We start from the raw sequence: 25,880 nt of genomic DNA on the forward strand, positions 1-25,880 counted from the left end.
AATCATGAAAATATTGCAAACCATGGCACAAGGTGATCTCCACTTGAAAGAACAATATGAGGTACTCGAAGACAAGCTTTATCGTAAAGCTCACCTGGCTGACAACCAGCTGCATTATCGGGTGTGTGTTCCAGCTAGCCTGATTCCACAGATCCTTCAGCATTATCATGCCAGCCCCTTGAGCGGTCATGGAGGAATATTTAAGACCTATAAGAGAATTCAAGAAGTGGCTTTTTGGCCAGGAATGTGGAATGATGTTAAACAGTGGGTAAAAAGGTGCATAAAATGTCAACAACTCAAGAGTGACAACCAAAAACCTGCTGGAAAAATGCAGCATCCCACTGTCACTCACCCTAATGAAATGCTGGGTGTGGACATAATGGGGCCCTTACCATGTAGTTCCAACCGAAATGAATATCTCTTGGTGTTCATTGATTACTTTACTCGTTGGGTTGAGATGTTCCCCATGAGAAATGCCATGGCAAAGACGGTTGCTGAAATCTTCAAGAAGGAAATTCTGACCAGGTGGGGTGTGCCTAATTTCTTGTTGTCTGATAGAGGTACGCAATTTGTGTCATCTGTTTTCAAGGAGCTCTGCGAAAAATGGAATGTAACACCTAAACTGACTACTGCGTACCATCCTCAGACCAACATGACTGAGAGAGCCAATCGCACCATTAAGTACATGATCGCCGCATACCTGGATGAAAAACACAACAAGTGGGATCAATATTTACCAGAGTTCAGATTTGCCATCAATTCAGCTGTACAAGAGACCACAGGAATGACCCCTGCTGAACTGCAATTGGGAAGAAGGCTACAGGGTCCAATGGACAAACTCCTCCAAGGTAGAAATCTTACTCCTGACATGGCAGCCTATGATGTTGTTCATTGTTTAACTCAGCTTAAATCAAAAGCTATGGAAAACAGCAAAAAAGCTCATGTTAGACAAACACGAAATTACAACAAGCATCGACGAGAAGTAACATTTAAAGAACAAGACCGTGTGTGGATCAGGAACTTTCCACAGTCTAGTGCAAAAGCTAAATTTACTGCTAAACTAGCCAGCAAATGGAGAGGTCCTTACCGTATAATAAAACCGCTGGGTCCACTCAATTATCGTGTGGCACTGGAGACTACTGGGGAGGATGTCCGCACAATTCATGTTTGCAATATGAAACCGTGTTACCCGACAACTGGAGAATTAGAGTCCCAAAGCAAGGAAAAACTCCTAAAAATATTCCAAGACACCTCTGATGAAGAAGAGGAGTTTCAGGGATTTTAACCATGGGTTGTTTTTCCAGGGTAGGGGGAGTGTGACGGTTTTGGAATAAACCGCACTGTTGGTTGTAAGAGCTAATCAGGAGAAAGGTGTGAAGGATTATGAGCGGAAATGGAGGAATAAAAGAGGAAGTGGAAGGAGAAAAAAAAGGAGGAAGAGATGGTGACGTGTTGAGTGGCAGTGAGAGGGCAGGCAGGCTGCCGAGTTGCGGGCGGTTTAACTTATCATGTACATGCCAGTTTGTGAAAAAGGTACTACAGCACTGAAAGCGGAATGGTTTACCTGCTGAACGTGTTTGATCCGGTGTCTGACGCCGACTGCAGAGCGTGAGTAAGTCCACTCGCTGGCATTCTGCCTTGGGTCTTCGATTTCGGCGGACAAAGAGGATTAATCGCTATCCTGGCGTATTGTCTCACCGATGTCCATAGAAGAGAGTGTTGATTCATAAAACTGCTGAGACGCAACTCAGGTATTCATTACCAACGACGCACTTTAAAACTTCCAAAATCTTCCGCATCATTATTCACATAATTCAAGAACACACACACACACACATACTGGTTTTTGTGGTTTAGCAGTACTCTGATGGCCAAACCAGTTGGATGGTGGTTTAAGGGGACACCCCTTTCCCGGTGTCCTACAGAGATGATAAAACTATCAAAAAATTTGTTTTACTCTGCAGAACACAAATATCACTTTGGATTTTCTTTACACACAATAGAATTGATAATATGACAATATGATATTTTGGTGGTACACAAGGACTGTCACGCCCCTCCTATAATGTTCCCGCCCATTACATAATTGGGACTTATAGGGTCCGATTGATTTATGAGGACACTCGTTTTACAATACACAAAACATGTCCATTCTCTGTATTACAGGGACCAATGTGTTTTACAGGTACGTGACCCCATACACAACACACAGACATGTCCCTATGCTGCATTACTAAGACTGAGGTGGTTAAAGAGTACAGGATCTTTAACACAATACACAACATTACAGACACCAATGTGTTTTAGAAGTACTTTAAAAATGACTTAAATTTGTGAAATAAAAATAAACATGTTGTCAAATTCGCCAATTAATTAAACGGGTAATCTTTAAAAAAAAAAAACGAATGCCACACAAAACAAACATCAAATAATTAAGTGTAATTCACCAACTAAAAAAAAAAAAAAAAAACTATAAATCAAATCAAAAGGCAATCCTCATGTTGTAAGTACCTCACTAAACACACAGTGTACATGAGATTAACTCTCTGAACACACAATACATGCTGCAGATGTGTAGAGAAACCGATTTATCTGTAAAGGAATGGTTTTCTTCCAGAATGAAAACTGTCATCATGTACTCACCCTCCACTTGATCCAGACCTGCATCAGTTTCTTTCTTCTGTTGAACACAAAAGAAGATCTGTTAGTTTATGAACAGTTGATGGGCACCGTTAACTTCTATAGTACGAAGAAAAAAAAAAAAATACTATGGAAGTCAATGATGCCCATTAACTGTTCAGATACTAACAGATCTTGTTTTGTGTTCAACAGAAGAAAGAAACTGATGCAGGTCCGGATCAAGTGGAGGGTGAATACATTATGACAGTTTTCATTCTGAAAGTTAAATTCTCTTTAAGGGACAGGTCATCCAAAAATCAATGAGAAATTGACACAATTTTGTAATTTTTGACAAACTAACAGTCAACCTCGATTTCTACAAGGAGATATTCGTATGAACTGCTGCCATAACAGTATTGCACTATGGGAAATAAAAACAACAGCCAAAGTGCTAATGTTAACTGAATGGCATCAAGAACACACAAAATGTACTGTAACATCACTTGCTTTGGGTTTTCCTTTTTAAGCTAATTCCTCGATTTCTTACAAAATCCCTTATGTTCTGTGCACTGCGTCTCACCAAAACAGGATCCTCAGCAGATTTACACTGCTGGCATTCAGTCAGTGTGGCCAGTTTTCCTTTAGCTATGTGGCCCTTAAAATGTTTCATTACAGCTGTAACTTCAGCGTTTGACCAGGACACCTTCTGCCCTCTCCGTGGGTTTTCAGTTTCTGCCTCACTCTCACTCTCTGTAGAGAAGAATACATACTTTAGTGAGTTCTAACTCTACGAGAGCTCATGTGCTTTGCAACATTGATGGTGCCATTGCAATTTAAACCTCTGGTACCTTCAGGAAGTTCAGTGGTGCTCTCAATGGGCATCTTCTGAACACCTGCAGACAATCAGTCATTAAAAAAATAAATAAAAAATAAATAATATATATATATTTTAGTAATATCCTGTTATAAATGCTGGACTAATATAATACAAGGTAACACTTTATAATAGGGAACACTATTAACTACAACTTTTCCCTCAAATTCCTAATTTTCTGCTTATTAAAAGTAAATAAGATAGTTGTTACATTAAGGTATTGGGTAGGATTAGGGATGTAGAATAAGGTCATGTAAAATAAGCTATTAATAAGTGCTTACTACTACTACCACCACCACCACTACTACTACTACTACTACTACTACGCACACTAATAAGAAACTACAGCGGTGTGAAAAAGTGTTGGTTCCTTATTTTTTTGCATGTTTATCACACTTTAATGTTTCGGATCATCGAACAAATGTAAATATAAGTCAAAGAAAACCAATGAACACAACATGCAGTTTTTAAATGAAGGTTTTTATTATTAAGGGAAAACAAAAACCAAAACTACATTACCCTGTGTGAAAAATGTTTGCCCCTACACCTAATAATCGGTTTGGCTACCCTAAGCAGCAACAACTGCAATCAAGTGTTTGCGATAACTTCCAATTAAATGTAAAGTCTGTTACAGCGCTGTGGATGAATTTTGGTCCACTCATCTAAGCAGAATTGTAATTCAGCCACATTGGAGGGTTTTCAAGCATGGACAACTTTTTAAAGTCACGCCACAGCATCTCAATAGGATTCAGGTCAGGACTTTGACCAGGCCACTCTTACATTTTGTTTTTCTTCAGCCATTCAGAGGTGGACTTGCTGGTGTGTTTTGGATCATTATCCTGCTGCAGAACCCAAGTTTGCTTGAGCTTGAGGTCACAACAGATGGCCAGATATTCTCCTTCAGGATTTTTTGGTAAACAGCAGATTTCTCCATTTATCACAGTAAGTTTTCCAGGTCCAGAAGCAGACCATGACACTACGACCACCATATACAGCAGCTAGAGTCCTTACGAGGTCAAGAAAATATGATCATATTACCCCAATTTTACAGTCTCTGCACTGGCTACCTATTAAGTTCCGTATCAGTTACAAATGATCATTACTTACCTATAAGGCCCTAAATGGTTTAGCTCCAGCGTACCTAACTAGCCTTCTACAGCGCTACAATCCATCACGGACCGTAAGGTCACAAAACGCTGGACTTTTGGTAGTTCCTAGGATAGCAAAGTCCACTAAAGGAGGTAGAGCTTTCTCACATTTGGCTCCCAAACTCTGGAATAGCCTTCCTGATAATGTCCGGGGTTCAGACACACTCTCTATGTTTAAATCTAGATTAAAAACATATTTTTCAATGAGCAATAATGCATCTCATAATTTGTGACTGCAGTTGTATCTGATCAAATTTAGCTTGGGTTAAACTAATTAATTGTACTTGGTTGGAACAGCAGCTATGCTAATGATGTCTCTATTTGTTTCTCGGTTTCTGCTGGGATTGACATCCTGTGGAAACTAGGATTTACACAAGCTCCAGTCTGGATCCAGAACACCTAAGAAGAGATGATGCCAACCCCTCAGAGGAACTCAGATGATGTTAACACTGAAACAACATACAGAACTAACAAATATTGCTGCTTACTATGCAAACACATTATAATTGCTGTTAATAGTTTTCATCGTCTGGTTGATTATGTCTGATTCCTGTCATATGCACATAAACTGACAGTCACCACTTATAAGCTACTACTAAATAGTGTAGAAACTTAATTTTATGTGAAGTTGCTTTGCAATGATTTGTATCGTAAAAAAACACTAATCAAATAAACTTTTTACTTTTTTTAGTTTGTGAAAAATGGCTCTCACTGTGGTTCATTGGAGTCCCAAAACTGTATAACCTTTTCCAGATTGATAGATCTCAATTACTTTCTTTATCATTTGTGTCTGCATATTTTTGAATGTCGACATGATGTCTAGTTTTTTGAGGATCTTTTGGTCTACTTCACTTTTTATCAGACAGGTCCTATTTAAGAGATTTCTTAACTGTGAAGAGGTGTGGCTGGAGAAACTGAACTCAGGTGTGATAAACCAGTTTCAAAGGTGGGGGGGGGGGCACTTCTGAACAAAGGGCAATGTAGTTTTGGATTTTGTTTTCCCTTAATAATAAAAACCTTCATTTAAAAACTGCATGTGTTTACTTTTAAATTTGTTACCTTTGACTAATATTTAAATTTGTTTGATAATCTGAAACATTAGTGTGACAAACATGCAAAAAAATAAGAAATCAGGAAGGGGGCCAACACTTTCAAACCACTGTAGTTTAGAGACCCTAAAATAAAGTGTTACCCAATATAATTTTTGACTTTGATGATTTAAAAATAAAAAAAACTTAGCTGACACATACCAGCATTACTGGAGTTTCCCGCAGCTCCAGCAAGAGCCTCATCATCAGATTAACTTTCTTCAGGATCACTGTCATCAGAATCGGTCATGTTGATCTCATCTTCAATGAAAAATAAAACTCAGAACATGAAAAACATCTGCATTCAGAAGTGAAATAACACAATCACACACCATTTATAAACCATTCCTAATGACAACGAACACAAGACATATTTCAGAGATTACTTTTCTTAAACCTCCCTGTGAGTTTAAAAGACCCGCTGTGCTAAACATGCTAGGATGGACGTACCTTCAATCTCAATGTCATCAAGGGATTTGCCTTGAAGATTAGGAAGGCAGCCCTTTTCCATGGCTAACAGTAGCTTTGATATTTTAGCAAGCTGAGTAGTGGCTTCTGGCAGTCTGTAATAGTCACGGTGGACACGGATGTCATGCCCTAAGAAATCAGCAACCTGATCTAACTCGTTGTTTTTCAGGTTTAGGATTTGAGAGAGCGTAGCCACGTGCTTGCGAAGATGAGTGGATCTGAGAAATTCTGGATTTTGAGCTCCACATTCCCTTGCATATACCCTCAGAGAGTCCTGGCCTCTGTTGTAACTCTGGCAGTTTGGCCGAGCAAACAAGAAAGTATTAGAGTCTAGCACTCCACATGTACCTCTCCTGCTGACCAGTAGCATCAGGGCATCGACCATATCAGGAGAGAGAAGAACCGCAACCTTTCTTCCCCTCTTCCCCCTGATCTCAACTCGACTGAAATGGCTGCAGAGTTTCTGCTCAAACTTGCTCAGGCCCATCGCTACATCTTCATGGAGAGAAGTGCCGTCCCTTTCATTGAAAGCCTTCAGCGGCATTTTAGAGACCTCTCCTGCACGTCTGCGGTTGAAAACAATGATTCTGGTGAGTGTTGCTTTGGCCAGTTCTGCATAGCTTTGAGGAGATGCAGTCTCTTGTAGTTTCTGAAAAGCAGTATCTGCAGTCTTCTCAAGGAGCTGATGAAGAGACTGGACATCCTGGGTGAAGGGAAGTGTTGATGGCTTGTTAAATTTGGCCTCATTCAGTGTCACCAAAGCAGTGTGTGAGATCATCTCAGACCACTTTGAGGAGTAGAGCTTTTTGAAGGTCTCTGTTGATGAGATCAATTCCTTGTCTTCAGACATCAGTGCTCGGCACTGAATGATTTCGCAAATCTTATTCAACGAATGCCCCAGTTTCAGGGCAAGGCTTGGGCTTTGGTAGCAGTGGCTCTCATCATCATAGCCAGACACCATTTGAACCGCTCGAATAAGTCTATGAAAATTGGCAGGTTTCAGAGCTTCTTCAAGACTGTACACAGAAAACTGTCTACGCAAAGTCAGCAACAATCTTTCAACTTCACGGAGTTTTTGTCGAATATACTCAAATTTGGTAGGGTCATGACCATGTTTGTTAAAAAACGACTGTGCAAGCTGAAGAATACTCAGGTCATTTTTGACCACAGCGGAAATGTCATCCTGCTTCATCACACCTAAGAGTTTCCAAACTCCTTGTGATATGTGCTGACTGAATGAAGACTCTGCCATAGATGCCAGGCCCAAGACTCTCCTCCTCCCTTGCTCTTCACTGTCAGCTGCTGGTTTTGAGGGACATCTTTTTAAATGACGCCACAGATCTCTCCGTACAAACAACCCTTTGCAGTACATGCAATGCAAAAACTGCTTTGAATCACACTTTCTTTTTGGTGCTCGTTTTATTTTAAGAGCCCCCTCTCCAGACTGTAAAACGTCAGTGTTATGCTGAAAGTTGCTGTCACGCAGGTAAAAGAAGGATCCAAAAGCAGAGATGACAGGAATAACAGTCTTTAATGAAATAATATATAACAAAGGCAGTCCGTCCTTACAGCACACAGAACTGGTAAATAGAAACTAGAACAAACGGAAAGACTCCTGTCTCGAAGAGTAACAGAACAGAACTCCCTTGAAGCAGACTTGAGGCTCAGGAGTGGATAATTCAGGCAGGGTGAGAGAACCACATAGGTTTACAATCAGCAGCAACGGCAGCAGAATACAGCAACAACCTTGGGGCTAGACGGTTCCAGGCAGACGAGACAAGAATAGGTGAGTACCTCTCAATGCGGACAGGATGTAACTGCTTGACAAAACGCATGACATGTAACAATAATCCAACAAAGAATCTACCAGAGCAACCACCAGATAAAGGGTGAACACTTAGGGCAAAGTAGAAACAGGTGTCAAAGCAAATCAGCGCGAGCGCTGATTGCAATGACAAGCAGGTGCATGAAGAGAGAGAGGTCAGCGGGACCGAGAAAGAGTATTATAATAAAGCTAATAAGGTGTGTGAGTGTGTGTGTGTAAAAGAGTGAGAGAGCGTGCGAGAGAGAAAACGGAAGAAAAACCTGACTTATGACAGTACCCCTCCCTCAACGAGCGCCACTAGGCGCTCGAGGAAGGAGCCTGACGGGACCGGTAGAAGTCGTCAATCAGCGAGCGGTCCAGGACATCCCGGGCTGGAATCCACCGCCTCTCCTCAGGACCGTACCCCTCCCAGTCCACCAAAAACTGGTGACCACGCCCCCGGGGACGAACGTCGAGTAGTCTTCGAACCCTGTAAATGGAGGCCCCCTCGTCAATAGGAGGAGGGGGAACGGAGGGACGTGCGGGCGCACGAATAACGGGTTTAATGCAAGACACATGAAATACCGGATGAACACGGCGCATCTGACCCGACAGTCTTAGCTTTACAGCGACTGGACTGATGACCTTAACAATAGAAAAGGGTCCAATAAAACGAGGCATGAGCTTGCGAGACGTCTCCTGAATAGGCAAATTGCGGGTGGATAACCACACCCTCTGTCCGCAAAAATATCTGGGAGATCTCACCCTGCGGCGATTAGCGGCACGACGAGTACGTTCCCTAGTCTGACATAAGGCAGATCTCACCCTCCTCCAGGTACGCTTACATCTCTGAATAAAAGCCTCGACGGACGGAACCGAGGCCTGAGACTCCTGGGCGGAGAAAACAGGCGGTTGGAAACCAAGGCAACCCTCAAACGGAGATAACCCGGTGGCGGACGAAGGGAGAGAATTATGAGCATATTCGGCCCATGGTAACTGCTCGCACCAAGACGCGGGATTCTGAGAGGTAAGACTACGCAGCATGCGACCAAGAATCTGATTGGTCCTCTCGGCTTGCCCATTGGTCTGTGGATGGAATCCTGACGACAGACTGGGGGAAGCCCCTATCTGGCGACAGAACTCCCTCCAGAACAGAGAAGTGAATTGCGGACCTCTGTCAGACACAATGTCCGAAGGAAGACCATGGATCTTGAAAACGTGATTAACCATAATCTGTGCGGTCTCCTGAGCCGACGGTAATTTAGGGAGCGGAATAAAATGCGCAGCCTTAGAAAAACGGTCCACGACGGTGAGAATGACCGTATTGCCAGACGAAGAGGGAAGCCCAGTAACAAAATCCAACGCAATATGCGACCAGGGACGCGAAGGAACGGGAAGAGGTCTGAGAAGACCCGCCGGAGGATTATTACTAGATTTAGTCTGAGCGCAGATAGAACAAGAAGCAACAAAACGACGAATATCGCGTTCACGAGTGGGCCACCAAAATCTCTGACGGATGGTCGCTAAAGTACCTCTAACTCCGGGATGCGCGACTAATTTAGAAGAATGACCCCAGCGAAGAACCGTCGAACGAGCAGCCTCGGGAACAAACAAAGTTCCCTCAGGAGCGCGGGGTGGTCTTACAGTGTGAGAAAGAGCACGCCTGACCGCTTGTTCCACTCCCCAGACGGCTGCCCCGACCACACAGTGCTGAGGTAAAATCCTCTCATCGGTCGAGGCACCCTCTGATGAGTCAAACTGCCGAGAAAGGGCATCAGACTTGAGGTTCTTGGAACCGGGTCTAAATGAAATAGAAAAATCAAAGCGATCAAAAAATAATGCCCAGCGGGCCTGACGAGCATTAAGACGTTTAGCAGAGCGAATGTACTCCAGGTTGCGGTGATCCGTCCAAACAATGAATGGTACACTGGCTCCCTCAAGCCAGTGTCGCCACTCACCTAGCGCCAGACGGATAGCCAAGAGTTCTCGATTACCTACGTCATAGTTGCGCTCCGCGGGCGAAAGACGGTGGGAGTAAAATGCGCAAGGATGAACCTTGTCATCCTGGGAGGAGCGTTGCGACAAGACAGCTCCTATCCCAACCTCGGAGGCATCGACCTCAACAATAAACTGACGTTCTCGATCAGGAGTGATCAGGATGGGCGCAGACGTAAAAAGCCTCTTAAGACGGTCAAACGCATCCTGAGCAGTCTCAGACCAAGCAAATTTGGACTTGGACGAAGTGAGAGCGGTAAGAGGGGCGGCAACCTGGCTAAAGTTACGAATAAAGCGCCTGTAAAAATTCGCAAACCCCAGAAATCGCTGGAGCGCGACTCGAGAATCGGGAACAGCCCAATCAAGAACCGCTCGAACCTTGTCAGGGTCCATACTAATCCCCTCCGCTGAAACGACCGAACCGAGAAACGTAACCGATTGGGCATGAAAAACGCATTTCTCAGCCTTGACGAATAGGCGATTCTCTAATAAGCGCTGCAGGACACGGCGAACGTGTTGAACGTGCACCTGGAGAGAGGGTGAGAAAATCAGGATGTCATCCAAGTAAACGAACACGAAAACGTTTAGCATGTCTCTTAAGACATCGTTTACTAACGCTTGAAATACAGCGGGGGCGTTGACCAAACCGAAAGGTAGAACCCGGTACTCAAAGTGACCGACAGGAGTGTTGAACGCGGTCTTCCACTCGTCTCCCTCCTTAATACGCACTAAATGGTAGGCGTTGCGCAAGTCTAACTTTGTAAAAACCCTTGCGCCCTGTAGGATCTCAAAAGCCGACGACATAAGAGGCAAAGGATAACGGTTCTTGACTGTTATGTCGTTCAGCCCTCGATAATCGATACAAGGACGCAAAGAACCATCCTTCTTCTTTACAAAGAAAAACCCAGCGCCGGCGGGGGACGAAGAAGGAGTAATGATCCCCGCATCGAGAGACTCTGCAAGATATCTTTCCAGAGCCTCTCGTTCGGGCGCCGAAAGAGAGTACAGTCTACCGCGAGGAGGCGTGGTGCCAGGAAGGAGCTCGATAGAGCAGTCATACGGACGGTGAGGCGGTAAGGATACCGCCCGGGAACGACTGAAAACCGCCCGCAGATCATGGTACTCCTCCGGGACACCAGACAAATCATCAGGCTCCTCCTGGAAAAGAGGAACAGAAGACACGGGAGAAACAGCGGAAACCAGACAATTTACATGACAAGCTAAACTCCATGAATGAATAGACCCCTTAACCCAATCAATGTGAGGATTATGTTGGATAAGCCAGGGATGTCCTAAAACAATGGGGGTAAAGGGAGACTGAAAAACATAAAACGAGACTGTCTCAAGATGATTACCGGAAACAATGAGACTAACCGGACTGGTGACACGACAAACAGAAGAGAGCTCTCTGCCATCCAGGGCAAAGACAGTGGCGACATCAGTCAAATCAACTAAGGGAATCTTGTTCTCACGAGCCCACATCTCATCGATAAAATTGCCCTCCGCACCCGAGTCGACGAGGGCAAGACCGGTAACAGAAAAACCAGCCCAACGGAGAACAGCGGATATAGTGGTTCGAGACCTTGGTGATGAGGAGATGACAGAAGCGCTCACCAGTACTCCGTCTACTGGCGAGCTTTGGTTTTTAAACTGCAGGATGAAGCGAAATGGCCCGCCGTACCACAGTAAAGGCAGAGACGGTTAATAATTCGCCGCTGTCGTTCCTCCGGGGAGATGCGTACGCCCCCCAGCTGCATGGGTACAGCATCAGGTTGGTTCTGAACAGAAGCAGTAGCAGAAGGAAAGTTATCACAGGATGTGAAAAGTGGAGAACGAACTCGACGCCTCTGCTCGAAACACTTGTCAAGGCGGATGGCCAGGTCGATAAGTTGATCGAGCTGAGTTGGCGACCCCCGCGCATAGATCTCCTCCTTAAGGTCTGCATTCAACCCTTCAAGAAAGCGAGCAGTTAGTGCAGGATCATTCCACTCACTTGTAGTAGCCAGAGTCCGGAACTCTATCGCGAAATCTGCTACAGATCTTCTGCCTTGACGTAGCACAGCAAGTAGACGAGATGCCTCGCTGCCGAAGACGGATCTATCAAAGACCTTGATCATCTCATCCTTGAAAAGAGTGTACTTGCTGCAGCATGCAGATTGCGCCTCCCAAACTGACGTACCCCACTCGCGTGCTCGTCCCGTGAGGAGAGAGAGAACATAAGCAATGCGGGCCCGATCCTCTGCATACGTCTGGGGCTGAAGGGAAAAGACAACCTCACATTGGATGAGAAAAGCTCTGCACTCAGTAGGCTCACCCGCATAACAGGAGGGATTGTTGACTCGTGGCTCAGAGGGCAGCTGACGGTTGTGAGACATGGCAGATTCCTGATGCAGGTGAAGTAAACGGGCAGATAGATCAGCAACCTGAGCTGAAAGACTCTTAACAGCCTGATGAGCGGCGGCCAACTCCTGCTCATGCTTTCCAAGCATAGCTCCCTGGATCTCGATCGCCGACCGGACAGGCCTCTCATCTGCTGGATCCATGATGGTTGGATTATTCTGTCACGCAGGTAAAAGAAGGATCCAAAAGCAGAGATGACAGGAATAACAGTCTTTAATGAAATAATATATAACAAAGGCAGTCCGTCCTTACAGCACACAGAACTGGTAAATAGAAACTAGAACAAACGGAAAGACTCCTGTCTCGAAGAGTAACAGAACAGAACTCCCTTGAAGCAGACTTGAGGCTCAGGAGTGGATAATTCAGGCAGGGTGAGAGAACCACATAGGTTTACAATCAGCAGCAACGGCAGCAGAATACAGCAACAACCTTGGGGCTAGACGGTTCCAGGCAGACAAGACAAGAATAGGTGAGTACCTCTCAATGCGGACAGGATGTAACTGCTTGACAAAACGCATGACATGTAACAATAATCCAACAAAGAATCTACCAGAGCAACCACCAGATAAAGGGTGAACACTTAGGGCAAAGTAGAAACAGGTGTCAAAGCAAATCAGCGCGAGCGCTGATTGCAATGACAAGCAGGTGCATGAAGAGAGAGAGGTCAGCGGGACCGAGAAAGAGTATTATAATAAAGCTAATAAGGTGTGTGAGTGTGTGTGTGTAAAAGAGTGAGAGAGCGTGCGAGAGAGAAAACGGAAGAAAAACCTGACTTATGACAGTTGCCCTTGTTCCTGAGCTTTTGCAGCATTGCTTTACGTTCTTTTGAGTGAACTGGGAGTGACAAAGCCTGAACAACTTCAACTTCAGCCATATGAGTTTTCAAATGGCGCGCTAACTTGGACTGAGGTTTGCCACAGATGTAACAATAATTCTTCCTATTTGCTGAACAGGAGATTTTTGGTGACTGCACACAATGATCACCTCCAGCCATGCTGCGTTCCCTCTCTTCTCTCAATGTTACTGTGCTTTTTGAATTCAAAAGCTTACTATTGTGTGATTGAGGTGATGACATTAGCACATCTGTTGACCTGCATACCACTGAGCCTTGCTTTCTGGGAAAGTCTGATTCACTGTCTGTCTCAAAATTAGTAAACTGCTCCTCATGACACATTAAATCAGACTCATCATACACACTTGCTGCTTCCATGACCTTCAGGACTCCTTTTCCTTTGCCCTTAGACACATTCAGGGTAGTTACATCTGATCTCAGATGTTCACTAAACTTAGATGACGCAGCTTCCTGTATATCTAAGAGTTTAGCTTGGTCGTAACGTGCTGGTCTTGTTGTCAACTCATCTGAACTGTCTGACTGATGGTCTGACTCTGACTGAGGTATGTAATCCTCATCTGACAGCTCATCTTCCTCTGAACTTACTTCCTATTGTCAAAATATTTATGATTAATTTACAGCACCGATAACTCAAAGATATGGAACAATGGTATCAAATCAAATATTTTCTTACACACGATGACCGTCTTCCATCCCATTCATGAAGCTTCAGATAGCAGGACTTATGCCAAAAACTGGAGCACACTATAAAAGAAATGTCACATGTCAGGACACGTTCAACCGCTAACACGAGATTCTATGCCTAAACGTAGAGTAAGGTGAAAACAATGTAACACTCCTATTATTATTAATAGTATTACATATCTGTGCATTAGCAATGGTCTGAAATCTCCTTCTCTCCTACTGCCAAACTCAACAGTTATACCATTTTGAACTGACTTCATAACGTTGATTAGTGATACTAAAATGATAAAAATAGAAATGTCATGATGTATAGAGTACAAATCACCATACTAACATTTACATCTCAGGCCAATCCACTTGAGAGCTGCAACAGGTCCCACACATTCAGCACATTTATCCATGCTTGATATTGCTGAAGTGACCACAACATGTCTGCAGACCTGTGAAGAAAAAAACATCAGTGAGTGTTAAATTAAAGCAACAAAGAAAGATTCTAAAACATACATGTGATACTACATTACGAGCTGCATTGTCTTTCAATAATAATTTAATATATTTTTAATGACAGGGAAGTTGTGGTCATTTAGTTAATAAGATCACTTACAATCATTAAAAACATTTACGTTACAGACCTTAAAAGGTTCTGGTCAATATATTACTACAAATCTACATTTAGAGCGGTCCTGGAGGGCCGGTGTAAACTCTGCAGGACACTGACCCTCCAGGACCGAGTCTGGACACCCCTGATTCAGACATCGACTAATATTACTGAAAGTGAAAACAGGTCACTAAATACATGCATTTAGTAACAGCAAAGTGTACAGTTCATGCAGACATGGACTTCAGAGCAATCACTGTTGCACTGAAATAACAGTTCATCCGAAACATGTGAATACCTCCTTAACTCCTTCAACTGGGGCACAAAAGCTCTGCTCCTCATTCAACACATGCTCTTTGACAGGTGACATCTGAAAACAATGAAAAAAAGCAAGACTTATGTAGAGATGATTTCTTGCAACATCAATCTAACATTTCATAAAATATGCAATGCACATTTAATTACCTTCTCAACACAGTCCTGATCATCCAATAGTAACTGGTCCTTCTTCAGAGTCACCTGAAATTAAGGAAACAGAAATAAAAAAATAAATAAACATTCTACTGCAGACAAAGGATTCAGGGACTGTACAAATTGATAATGAATTACCTTTTCCAGTCCTTCAGAGGCTGCACAGATACTGGAGTCCAACTCTGACTGATCACTGACAACTTTCAGCTGAAAACATGAAATCAAAAAATTAAATTAAAATAAAATAATTATGTTATAAATGAGTTACCAAAGCAAAATAAATAAATACAGTTGTGTTCAAAATTATTCAACCACCTAGAGACTGCAGTACTTTACAAATACACGCTTTTCTGAAGATCCAGGATATAATAAAACTTGGATCTATAACAGTTCACTTGAATATTAAAAGTGATATTGTCAATATATAATGTAATATATTTGAGTTATAAGATTTTTTTAATAATACTGCTATGTCATAGTTATTCAACCCCTATTCAACATTGCTGTTTTTAAATCACTTATTTGCATGGTGGGGAATGTAACAGTCTCAAAACACAATTAAGCTTTTAGAAACTCTATTAAAAACAGAATTAGCTTGAGCCGTTACACATACAGTTAGCCCATGCATGTGTTGAAGTTAAGTAGCTAAAATATCAAAAGAGATCTCACAAAAGCTAAAGAGAAGAATTATTGTATTACTTTAGAAAGGCTAAGGCTATATGAAGATTTCCAAGACATTGAAAGTTCCTAGAGACACAGCTCTCAGCCTTATTTCTTAGCTTAAAGTGTGTTTTACCAGAAAACATTTGAGGTTGTGGAAGAAAAAGCACAATATAAAATGTTTAATCAGAGCAACTGAGAAAAATCTGCAATGTACAGCCAAAGACTTGCAAGATGACCCAATGAATGGAGGAAACCCATTTCAAAGCAGTGTGTAAGAAGAACACTAGACAAGTATGGCCTTCATGTTGAGACATCTTGATGAATACCACTCTTGATCAAGAAGAACAAAAGGCAGACTTGAAATAACTAAAGTTCATTTGTGTAGACTTGTGGAGCTCTGAGCTGAATGTTATATGGAGTGATGTGAACAAACTGGAACTTTTTGGACCCATGGATAACCGGTATGTCTGCTGCAAAAAAGGCAAAGCTCATAAGCAGGAGAACACCATCTCCATCCTCAAACTTGGAGGTGGATCAGTCCTGTTATGGGGTTTTTTTACTGTAGAAGGAAGTGGAAATCATGACTGTATGAAGGACATCATGGATTCTTTGAAGTATCAGGCCATTTTGACAAGAATTGTGATGCCTTTGGTGCAAAGACTGAAGCTGATGATCAATGGACTTCCCTGCAGGACAGTCATCCCAGAGTACACATCCAAATCTACTTCTGCTTGGCTCAGGGATCAGTCACAGAGTGTTCTTGAGTGGTCTGTTCAGTCTCCAGGCTTAATTCTCATTGTGAATATCTGGTTGAATTTGAAGAAAGCAGTGGCAATGTGAAAACCCAAGATTATCAGTGATCTGAAAGCTTTTTCAGGTGTGGAATGGGCCAAAACTGTAGTAGAGAGGTGACAGAAACTTCTAAACACTTACAGACAGCATTTATTGGTGATTTTAAAGAATAAAAGATTCTGCACAAAGGGGGTTGAATAATTTTGAACATGAATGTTTAGAGCCAATTCGAATTTTATCATGATTCATCAATTTTCCATTCTCAGAATCACTCAAAAGTGTATTAACAAACTTTCTCTAATACTTTACTGATGCCTTCGTTAAATTGATTTCATAAAATGTTATCCTCCACAGCAAATTGTCTTGCAAGTCAAGGGTGTTGAATAATTTTGAACACAACTGTAAATAAATCAGGTATGATGCCACAAAAAATATAATAAAATAATAAATTAAAACGATAAAATAACAATAAAATAAAATCACTCAATCAATTGCAGTACCTTCTCTACGTCTGTGTCTTCTGACTCGGACAGTGTGTTGACTTCAAGAGTGGACGGTTCAACCACACTAAGAGTCTAGAAAAGAACATCAAATTAGTCATCTGTGACATTGATTGAAACAATAAATGTGTGGATGAAATTCTAATTTAAAACAGATATAAAACTAAAAATGATTTTAATAAAAGTACCTTCTCTACGTCTGTGTCTTCTGACTGGGACAGAGTGTTGACTTCAAGAGTGGACGGTTCAACCACACTAAAGGGGGTCGCACACCGGACGAGAAGCGCAGCGCCGCGTCGCGTCGCGCCACGTCTTTAAAATTCGAACACATTATTCTCTATGGGTGTACACACACCGGCGGCGCCATTCGGCGTCTGTCCGCGGCGCCCAGCTACGACTCAGAACGCTGTTCAAATTTCTGCCGCGCCACAGAGCGCCATCCACATAGTTTTATATTAAAAAAACCCAGATGTAATAAACTGAAACTGAAATTAAAATACAGTACACTTGTTTCATTCAAATAAAACATTACAAAGTGTTTGGTTACGTTTTCAGCTGCACAGTTGCCTAGACAACAGATACAACAAAACAATAACAGACTTATTATAATAACACAGATTCTTTTCATTAATTAACGTTCAAAACTCAGCTTTTATCAATTAAAATCATATATTTAAAATAATAATAATAGATGAAGTTAAAACTCCCATCTTGCTGCGAAATTGCGCTCACGCATATAGAATGTGCGCGTCCGGTGTGCGATACCTCGAGTTGTCCTACATGTGGCGCGACGCGACGCGGCGCGTCTCGTCCGGTGTGCGACCGCCTTAAGAGTCTAGAAAAGAACATCAAATTAGTCATCTGTGACAATAAATGAGCACATAAAATACTGATATAAAACAAATTTTATAATCTTGCTTATATTTTATCAATGTGATTTAAAAGTAAGATTACAATATTTCAGATCAATATTTCAATTTTCAAGTGTTACCCAAGTTAATGTTCATGATTTTGTATGCATTACCTTACATGCATATATATATATATATATATATTAGTGCTGTCAATCGATTAAAAAAAATTAACTAATTAATTGCGATTAATCGCAATTAAAAGACTGAAACTTTTTGGATATGTAAATGTAAAATGTAAATAATTAATGTAAACTCAAGACAAAGAAACTATTTAAATTCAAAATATGATTATTTATTGGAATTTTTGTTTAACTTGTAACACAGATTTTCTCATGTAAACAACATACCTGCAATAAACCATCAATATCGTCCAAATTAACTGTTGGCTTGAAAGCCATATTTATTACAGAAATAAAAACACAGGCATGTAAGTACCATTTGAATTTCAAAACAATCAATGCCAATAAAAAACAAAAATGATTTCCATGTTGAATTCTAAGTGGACTGCAAAAAAATTCCAAAGTATAGTCATTGCCAGTGCTTTAAGTGGGCCAGTATGCACAGGTACTCAGTACCGCCACTTCCAAATATAGCTCTTGAGCGTACCGCCACCTCTCCGTGCGCCCAGAACGTGCTTGTAGCGTACCGGTACGCTCATTTGGACATCTGTTTTAATAGAGGTTTTAATCTTTTACCTGCACTGCCGATTTTCAGAGCGCCCTTCACAATGCAAGCTTCCTAATTCATCCCACCCAGAGCAGAAACTACATTACCCATTCACCCTTAAATAATACAAGTGAATAGCGCATGTGTCGCTTTTCCCACTGTTAAGTGTCAACAACTCAACGTGGCCGGAGAAGGTGTGTGAAACTCGTTGTGAGTTATACTAAAGCAAAATCTTGAGTATTTATTGTCTGATAAACATTAAAAACTGTCTGCGGAGGTTGAGTCGTCCTGCAGCCCCCGCTGGCTGCTCATTGGCTGCAGCATCTTTTTTCTAAGTTCTAAAAAAATACCGTAGACGGCAAGGCACAAATTTAGATATTCATTTATCTAATTAATCTATAGCCTATGCACAAAGACAATATGATCTTTTTGTCCCCTTTTTGTTTTAAAGCTTGATGAAGAGAGAGAGCGCAAGTTGCTGCAGCTGCGAGGAGGACAGTGATGCACGCGCACAGGGGTGATTGACAGTTCGCGGCACTGTGTACAAAAAATACTCCACTACACAATTATTTCTTTATTTTCGTTTAAGCTTATTAACGTTAGCGTTACAGAAAGGTCTGATTTACGCACTGTTACAGTCATACAGTCATAATGTTTCTTGTGGCAGACTGAAGAGTAATCCGGCAGAGTTTTATACTGAAACTTTCCGTCTAAAAGTCCTTCCTTGGTCTTATCCATATTTCTTTGCACGTTGAACATACATAGGCCACAACTGGAAATAAAAAAAACTGCAACCGCGTTAATTGCGTTATTTTATTTTAACGCGTTAAATATTTCAAATTAATCGAATGCGTTAACGTGCTAATTTTGACAGCACTAATATATATATATATATATATATATATATTCCAGTATTTCAGGTGGTGTGTGTGTGTGTTTACACCTGTGTTACAAGGACCCTGTTTTATGAGGACCGTCATAAGATCATAGTCTTGATGTCACATTGTGTGTGTGTTTAGACCCGTGTTATGAGGACCCCGTTTTATGAGGACCATCATAAGAACATGGTCTTGATGTTTGACCGAAGAATCTCAGTGTGTCTTTTGTTTGACAAAAGTCTGGTATTTGAAGACCCTAGTTATCACCATGACATTGGGCTGCGTGGATGTGAAATATTAGGCTAAATATGGATCATTCACATCCCATTGTGGCCATATGATATTGAAAATGTCTAATTGTTATATTTAGATTAAGTATCTTGAAATAGGAGTTGGTAAAAAGTCAGTTTTATTTAATCACCACATATTTTTAAATGATAACTGAGTAGAATCAGTGTCTAAAGAACCTAAAGAACTCTGAACAAGGCACAGCAGCTATAAAGGTATCCAAGAAGTTCTTGAAATAATTGTGTTTGTCCTTAAAAGAATGGAACAGATTACATTCTCTCTTAGAAAAAAGTCTTGACTTGACTGGGACTCTTCAGTAAAGTCAAGACCAAGTTCTTATGATGGTCCTCATAAAACAGGGTCCTCGTAACACAGGTGTAAACACACACACAATGTGACATCAAGACTATGTTAAGACTATGTTCTTATGATGGTCCTCATAAAACAGGGTCCTCGTAACACAGGTGTAAACACACACACACAATGTGACATCAAGACCATGTTAAGACTATGTTCTTATGATGGTCCTCATAAAACAGGGTCCTCGTAACACAGGTGTAAACAAACACACAATGTGACATCAAGACCATGTTAAGACTATGTTCTTATGATGGTCCTCATAAAACAGGGTCCTCGTAACACAGGTGTAAACACACACACACAATGTGACATCAAGACCATGTTAAGACTATGTTCTTATGATGGTCCTCATAAAACAGGGTCCTCGTAACACAGGTGTAAACACACAAACACAATGTGACATCAAGACCATGTTAAGACTATGTTCTTATGATGGTCCTCATAAAACAGGGTCCTCGTAACACAGGTGTAAACACACAAACACAATGTGACATCAAGACCATGTTAAGACTATGTTCTTATGATGGTCCTCATAAAACAGGGTCCTCGTAACACAGGTGTAAACACACAAACACAATGTGACATCAAGACCATGTTAAGACTATGCTCTTATGATGGTCCTCATAAAACAGGGTCCTCGTAACACAGGTGTAAACACACACACAACCACAAGACTATGTTCTTATGATGGTCCTCATAAAACAGGGTCTTCGTAACACAGGTGTAAACACACACACAACCACAAGACTATGTTCTTATGATGGTCCTCATAAAACAGGGTCCTCGTAACACAGGTGTAAACACACACACAACCACAAGACTATGTTCTTATGACGGTCCTCATAAAACAGGGTCTTCGTAACACAGGTGTAAACACACACACAACCACAAGACTATGTTCTTATGACGGTCCTCATAAAACAGGGTCCTCGTAACACAGGTGTAAACACACACACACAATGTGACATCAAGACCATGTTAAGACTATGTTCTTATGATGGTCCTCATGAAACAGGTGTAAACATACACACATGCTGACATACTGGAATGTACATGCATGTAATGTAAAAAATAAAAAGTTACTAACATTAACTTAGGTAACAACTGATGTTTAATACCTTTACTTTACTATAATCCAATAAGTCAGAATGGACAGTATAGAGGTGTCAGTACCGTGCATCTCCATGGCCACTCAGAATCACCATAATCATATGTGATCTCTTCACCAGGACAGATGCTCCTTGTGGCAAATAAACATAAGTGAGGTTTTCCATCCACACGAATCGTCTTCATCCTGCTGTTTGGGTTAATATGGTCATCGTTTACAAGCCGCCCAAGAGAACCGTCATCTCGGGCTGCATCGACACTAAACAAGAGACAGAAAATATCAGCACTGAAACCTTAGGACCAGCAGATGTAATATTCTGTGATCACCAATCATTTAACACTCATCACCAAGCTTTGAAAACACATGACTGATAATTATAGCAAAATATGACCTCTAATCATTGACATTTCCACTGACACATTTTGAATCATGTAAATTAATTACCAGTTAACATGTAGATCAAACACGTGTACATACCAGAGGAGTTTTCCATTGTAGTGAAACTCAAACATGAAAACTTTAAGTGCATGGTGATATATTCTTTGCCTCCGCTCACATTCTTCTTTGCTGATGAGGTCTCCTCTGTATTCCAGCAGGAAATCTCCTTTCTCAAAGTCAGTACAGCTGAACACACCCCTCCCTAAACAACAACAGAGAGGTGAAACCATCACGAGAACCACACGTCATCAACCGGAGACAGATTTAGTACACGAGTCACTTTAAATGCATAGAAAGAAAATTCTGTCATCATTTACAAACCATCAAATGGTTAGTAATGTCTTATTTTGCCCAACAAAAGATATACAGGACTGAGACAACCTAATGGTGACTATATGATGACAAAATCTTCACTTTTGGGTGAACTATACCTTTAACTTCAATCAATTAATTTACCTCACCTTTAAGATGACTGATGAACCTGCCCTCGAGTCCATTCTTGTCTTTCTGTTCAAGTGAAAACTGTATGGCCTCCTCCACGGGCTTCAGCTTTCTCCTTCGCCTCACACCTTCAGCCATCCTCTGTGTCTGCTTTAATAACAATAAGAACTGTTGGACAGAATATATGTGGAATATGATGTATTCTGAGCATATGCTGAATATACTATTTTGACTGGTTATCTTTGTAAAAGTGCTTTGACACAATATGCATTCTACAAAGCACACTACAAATAAAGGTGACTTTAACTATTATATACAGTACATATTGGGAAGTGAAAAGAGCACATCTCTGAGTTTATTAATTAAAACAAGCTGAACAGTAATAATAGTAAACAGAACTGCCCCTCCCCTTCTGACTGTAGCCATGACAACAGATTATTATGATGGCTCGACTGTTTTATTACTTTTACAGTTATACTGTGAACGAAAAGAATGTAAACTGACAAGCACTGCTGATTCTCGTCTGATGTTACTCTTTATAGACGAGACTTACAGTAATCACGCTAGCGCCATTAGCATCATGCGCTAGCTGCTTTCTAAAGAGCACTGAAGACACTCACGAACAAGCCAAACTGAGCCACAAGCTCTCAGAGAAACGGTTTAACAGCAGTATTACTAACCTTTCATATAATAGTTGTTTCCAACAGCTTCACACCACAGATGTCTTCGCTTCAGGTGCACAGATTGTGTCCGGTCCAAACAGGAAGTTACAAACAGTCACACTTGCCTCGCTGATTAAAGCACGTGTACACGGGATTTATAATTATAATAATAATAATTATTATATATTTAAATAACCATCTATGAAACGTTACATTAATAGCGTTACATTAATTTACAGATATTAAACCGAGTAATTACAGCTTTGATGTCACATTCATACTTTATATGATGATATTTAAGGAACATGTTTAATTGCACGATCAGTATGCATTTATATAATTAAATACAATCGATAAATTATTACAAAAAATGTTTAAATAATTACCAAACTGCATTAACTTACTTGTACGGCGCTATTAGCTGCAGAATGTAGCCCCGCCCACCGCCGCCATTTTGTTTTCCCGCCTTCCGATGCCGATCTAGCCAATCAGCGGCCTCCAAACTTACACAAGTGTAAAATATGCAAATTTTCGATGACGCGGATGCAGTACCGGGGCCGGGCTGCAGGGGCGCACTCCCGAGCTCAGAGGATACACAGTGTATAGTAAAATTTCAGATTTTTGTGGTATATTAGGACATGGCGCGAAACTTTGAGAGGGAGCTTCTGGGACATAGAGAAAGGCATCTACACTGTCGGAATTATAAGGACATGGGCCCTGTCCTCATAAACCCAAATGTCCCTGTAATGCTGGTGCGTATTCAGGTCAAAAGTCCTTGTAAACCACAAAAACCAACACACACACACACACACACACATATTTCCCTATGCCTTCAAAGTTTTATTTATTTAGTTTTCTTTTTGGGGAAACATTTAAATATTTGATTCTGAACTGTTTTTGAATATTTTGATTGTCTGTTTGATTATTGAACTTTTGTCACTTTGTATTTTTGAGTAACAAACACTTTTTTTTTTTCTTTCTTGACTAATCATTTCTGGTACTTGTTGCACCACAGGAGTGATTTGTGTATATGCATTTGACTCTGTGTAAAAATGTTTCGTCATCTTGATATTGCACATTACAATTTGATGAAATTGAATTTTTTTTTTTGTGTGTGTTTCATTACATTGATATCTATGTGTGTGTAATGGTGGATTTAAGTCTGCCTGGCGCCCGAATTAGTGAAGATTAGTTTTGAGATTAATTTTTTAATTAATTTCCAATAGTTGGTGTAACCACCGTTACAGGGTTGTAATAGTAGGAAACTTAACAAAGAGACACTACCGCTCAACTACACACAGCCTTCCTTCAAGCCGCCATCTTGAAAAAACCTGTATTTTGTATTTTTTAAAATACTAGAAATACTTTTACAAGAGAGCATTATTATAAATATAATAATACATTATTTGTCAGGCAGTCATTAATGCAATGGTATGCAAAATCATGATCCTACTGACAAGTTACTTCAATTAGGGTATGATATTCAGCAGTCAAATATGTATTTATCAATCATTTGACTCCTGTTTGGAAGTTGAAAAACAAACATTTTTGCATTACAACAATTATAATATGATCAATATGTTTTGATTATGTAGCCAGAAACATAATCAGAACTTGTCAACCACTGAATCTATTGAGAGCCATAGAAGTGTAGAGGACACACACACATACACTTTTAATAAGTGCAGTTGCACCAAGCACATCACGCTCTATTACTCATAAATCCATACTTCCCATTCCACTCCAACGTTCCCATAATTCCTGTCCACTAAAAGATGAATGGATATATTTGCTTACCCGACAAGCCTATCTATGTAAAGCAGCTTCAGTCTGACAGTGAACATTGTCTTTGTTTCAGCGCTGTGTTGCAGACACAGTAACTCCTCTGAAGATACGAATGAATTTCTCACAAACTGAGAAGTTCTCTGGAAACTCTCTGGCTGTTCTTGATGTCCACAGCAGGAGGGAGGAGTATGTTGAGGTGAGCCGATTAAAAACTAAATATACACATCAAAAATGTGTACACAATTAAATTGATCTGTTAAAAACTACAATAGTTCATGGGTTCAGTGAGATCAATGCCCCTTCAGTGGCGAAACACTGAAAACTTGACAAGCTGAGAAACTACTATGACAAAAGTAACAAAAGATTTGAAACAAAAAAAAGAGTGTAGTTGTTATTGTCACATATGTGACCAATCACGGAAAGCAGGGACACAAGTTGGTTCTGGTGCATTTTGAGTTATTCACAGATTCTGAAAGTGTAGTCTCCAAGCTTTCCAACGATGTGTAACACATGGAAATCTGATAATATTTGGAGAAGTTGTGGCCCTTTGAAGGTAGGCACTCAAAAAAGCTCAATAGGGAGAAAATGGCCTCTAAAGATTGTGCAGTTCTCACCTGTTCTCACCTGCTGGGAGTGATAATAGGGATCATTTACATTTCATTTAGATAAGCCATAACCCCTGTAAAGCTGCATGGTTGCATAGCAACGACAGATGCAATGGGAAAAATCGGACCGCATGCTATTAATAATAAAGGATAATGTGCATTGTAATGTCAGTAATTTATCTTTTTTTACTTTTATAAAAATGATTTAGAGGCTGAAATATGTGAGTTTTATCTTTTTATAAAACCTTTTTTGACCTATTTGAACTTGTGCATTGTAGATAACATGTTGCAAGACACTCCTTTAAAATCTGGACATCATTTTAAATGTTATTATTTAAATGTTTATGTAAACAGAAAGTACATATTGATGCTAATTTTATTTGTTATTTGCTGGTTTTCTACATAAAACTTGGTGAAATGATTTCATTGTGTAGCATTAGGACTTTTTGAACAGGATTCTGTGATAACCGTGATCATTTTGGTCACTATAATCATGAAATGAAATTTTCATGCCATTTCATCTCTAGTTATGATCAACTGATAAACTAAAATCAACTATAATTATGTGTTTTTATAGTATAATATGCTTGTAATAAGCTTGGTCAACTTCAAATTCAAGAACATTGACTAAACATGAGATAACGTGTACGTGTTCTTAGAATGAACACAAAACGACAAACTTTGATGTTTATGGAAACTCACCCCATAAGAAACAGAAAAGTAATCTTGCAGATCTCGTTGCCTCCAATGAAATAAGTTGTTCGGGCACACTTTCTCT

General features: G+C 40.7%; 2 protein-coding genes across 3 annotated transcripts in view; one reads left to right on the forward strand and one right to left on the reverse strand.

Annotated features, from left to right (window-relative positions):
* LOC113047355 (integrin alpha-L-like) overlaps window positions 1-25,635 on the forward strand; it is a 114,983-nt gene extending 89,348 nt beyond the window's left edge. The window contains exons 18-19 of the mRNA XM_026208718.1: window positions 24,571-24,693; window positions 25,630-25,635. Of these exons, the coding sequence (XP_026064503.1) occupies window positions 24,571-24,693; window positions 25,630-25,635 (129 nt within the window). The remainder of the gene's footprint in view (window positions 1-24,570; window positions 24,694-25,629) is intronic.
* LOC113046779 (histone-lysine N-methyltransferase, H3 lysine-36 specific-like) lies at window positions 2,906-22,887 on the reverse strand. Of its 2 annotated transcripts, XM_026207751.1 has the most exons (13): window positions 22,731-22,887; window positions 22,071-22,200; window positions 21,649-21,811; window positions 21,237-21,429; window positions 16,958-17,032; window positions 15,141-15,209; window positions 14,997-15,050; window positions 14,830-14,901; window positions 14,268-14,373; window positions 13,923-13,993; window positions 5,892-5,990; window positions 3,468-3,512; window positions 2,906-3,369 (listed from the first exon to the last, which is right to left on the reverse strand). In XM_026207751.1, exons 2-11 carry the CDS (start codon window positions 22,186-22,188, stop codon window positions 5,976-5,978), a joined length of 936 nt encoding a protein of 311 aa, XP_026063536.1. In that variant the 5' UTR covers window positions 22,189-22,200; window positions 22,731-22,887; the 3' UTR covers window positions 2,906-3,369; window positions 3,468-3,512; window positions 5,892-5,975. The 2 variants fall into 2 exon arrangements, with proteins under 2 accessions (XP_026063536.1, XP_026063535.1); XM_026207750.1 differs by lacking the exons at window positions 13,923-13,993; window positions 14,268-14,373; window positions 14,830-14,901; ... (5 more) ...; window positions 22,071-22,200; window positions 22,731-22,887 and adding an exon at window positions 6,180-7,248.
* Window positions 25,636-25,880: the final 245 nt, after the last annotated feature.

Source organism: Carassius auratus, chromosome 28, assembly GCF_003368295.1.
Source record: "Carassius auratus strain Wakin chromosome 28, ASM336829v1, whole genome shotgun sequence".
NCBI classification, from domain to species: Eukaryota; Metazoa; Chordata; class Actinopteri; order Cypriniformes; family Cyprinidae; genus Carassius; species Carassius auratus.

Bases quoted from the DNA above. Each gene is read 5' to 3' on its own strand.
- LOC113046779 (XM_026207750.1), bottom strand. From the start codon at position 7,158: ATGGTGTCTGGCTATGATGATGAGAGCCACTGCTACCAAAGCCCAAGC. The intron at 5,991-6,179 runs GTACGTCCATCC...TTTTCATTGAAG, and splicing joins TGATGACATTGAGATTGAAG to ATGAGATCAACATGACCGAT.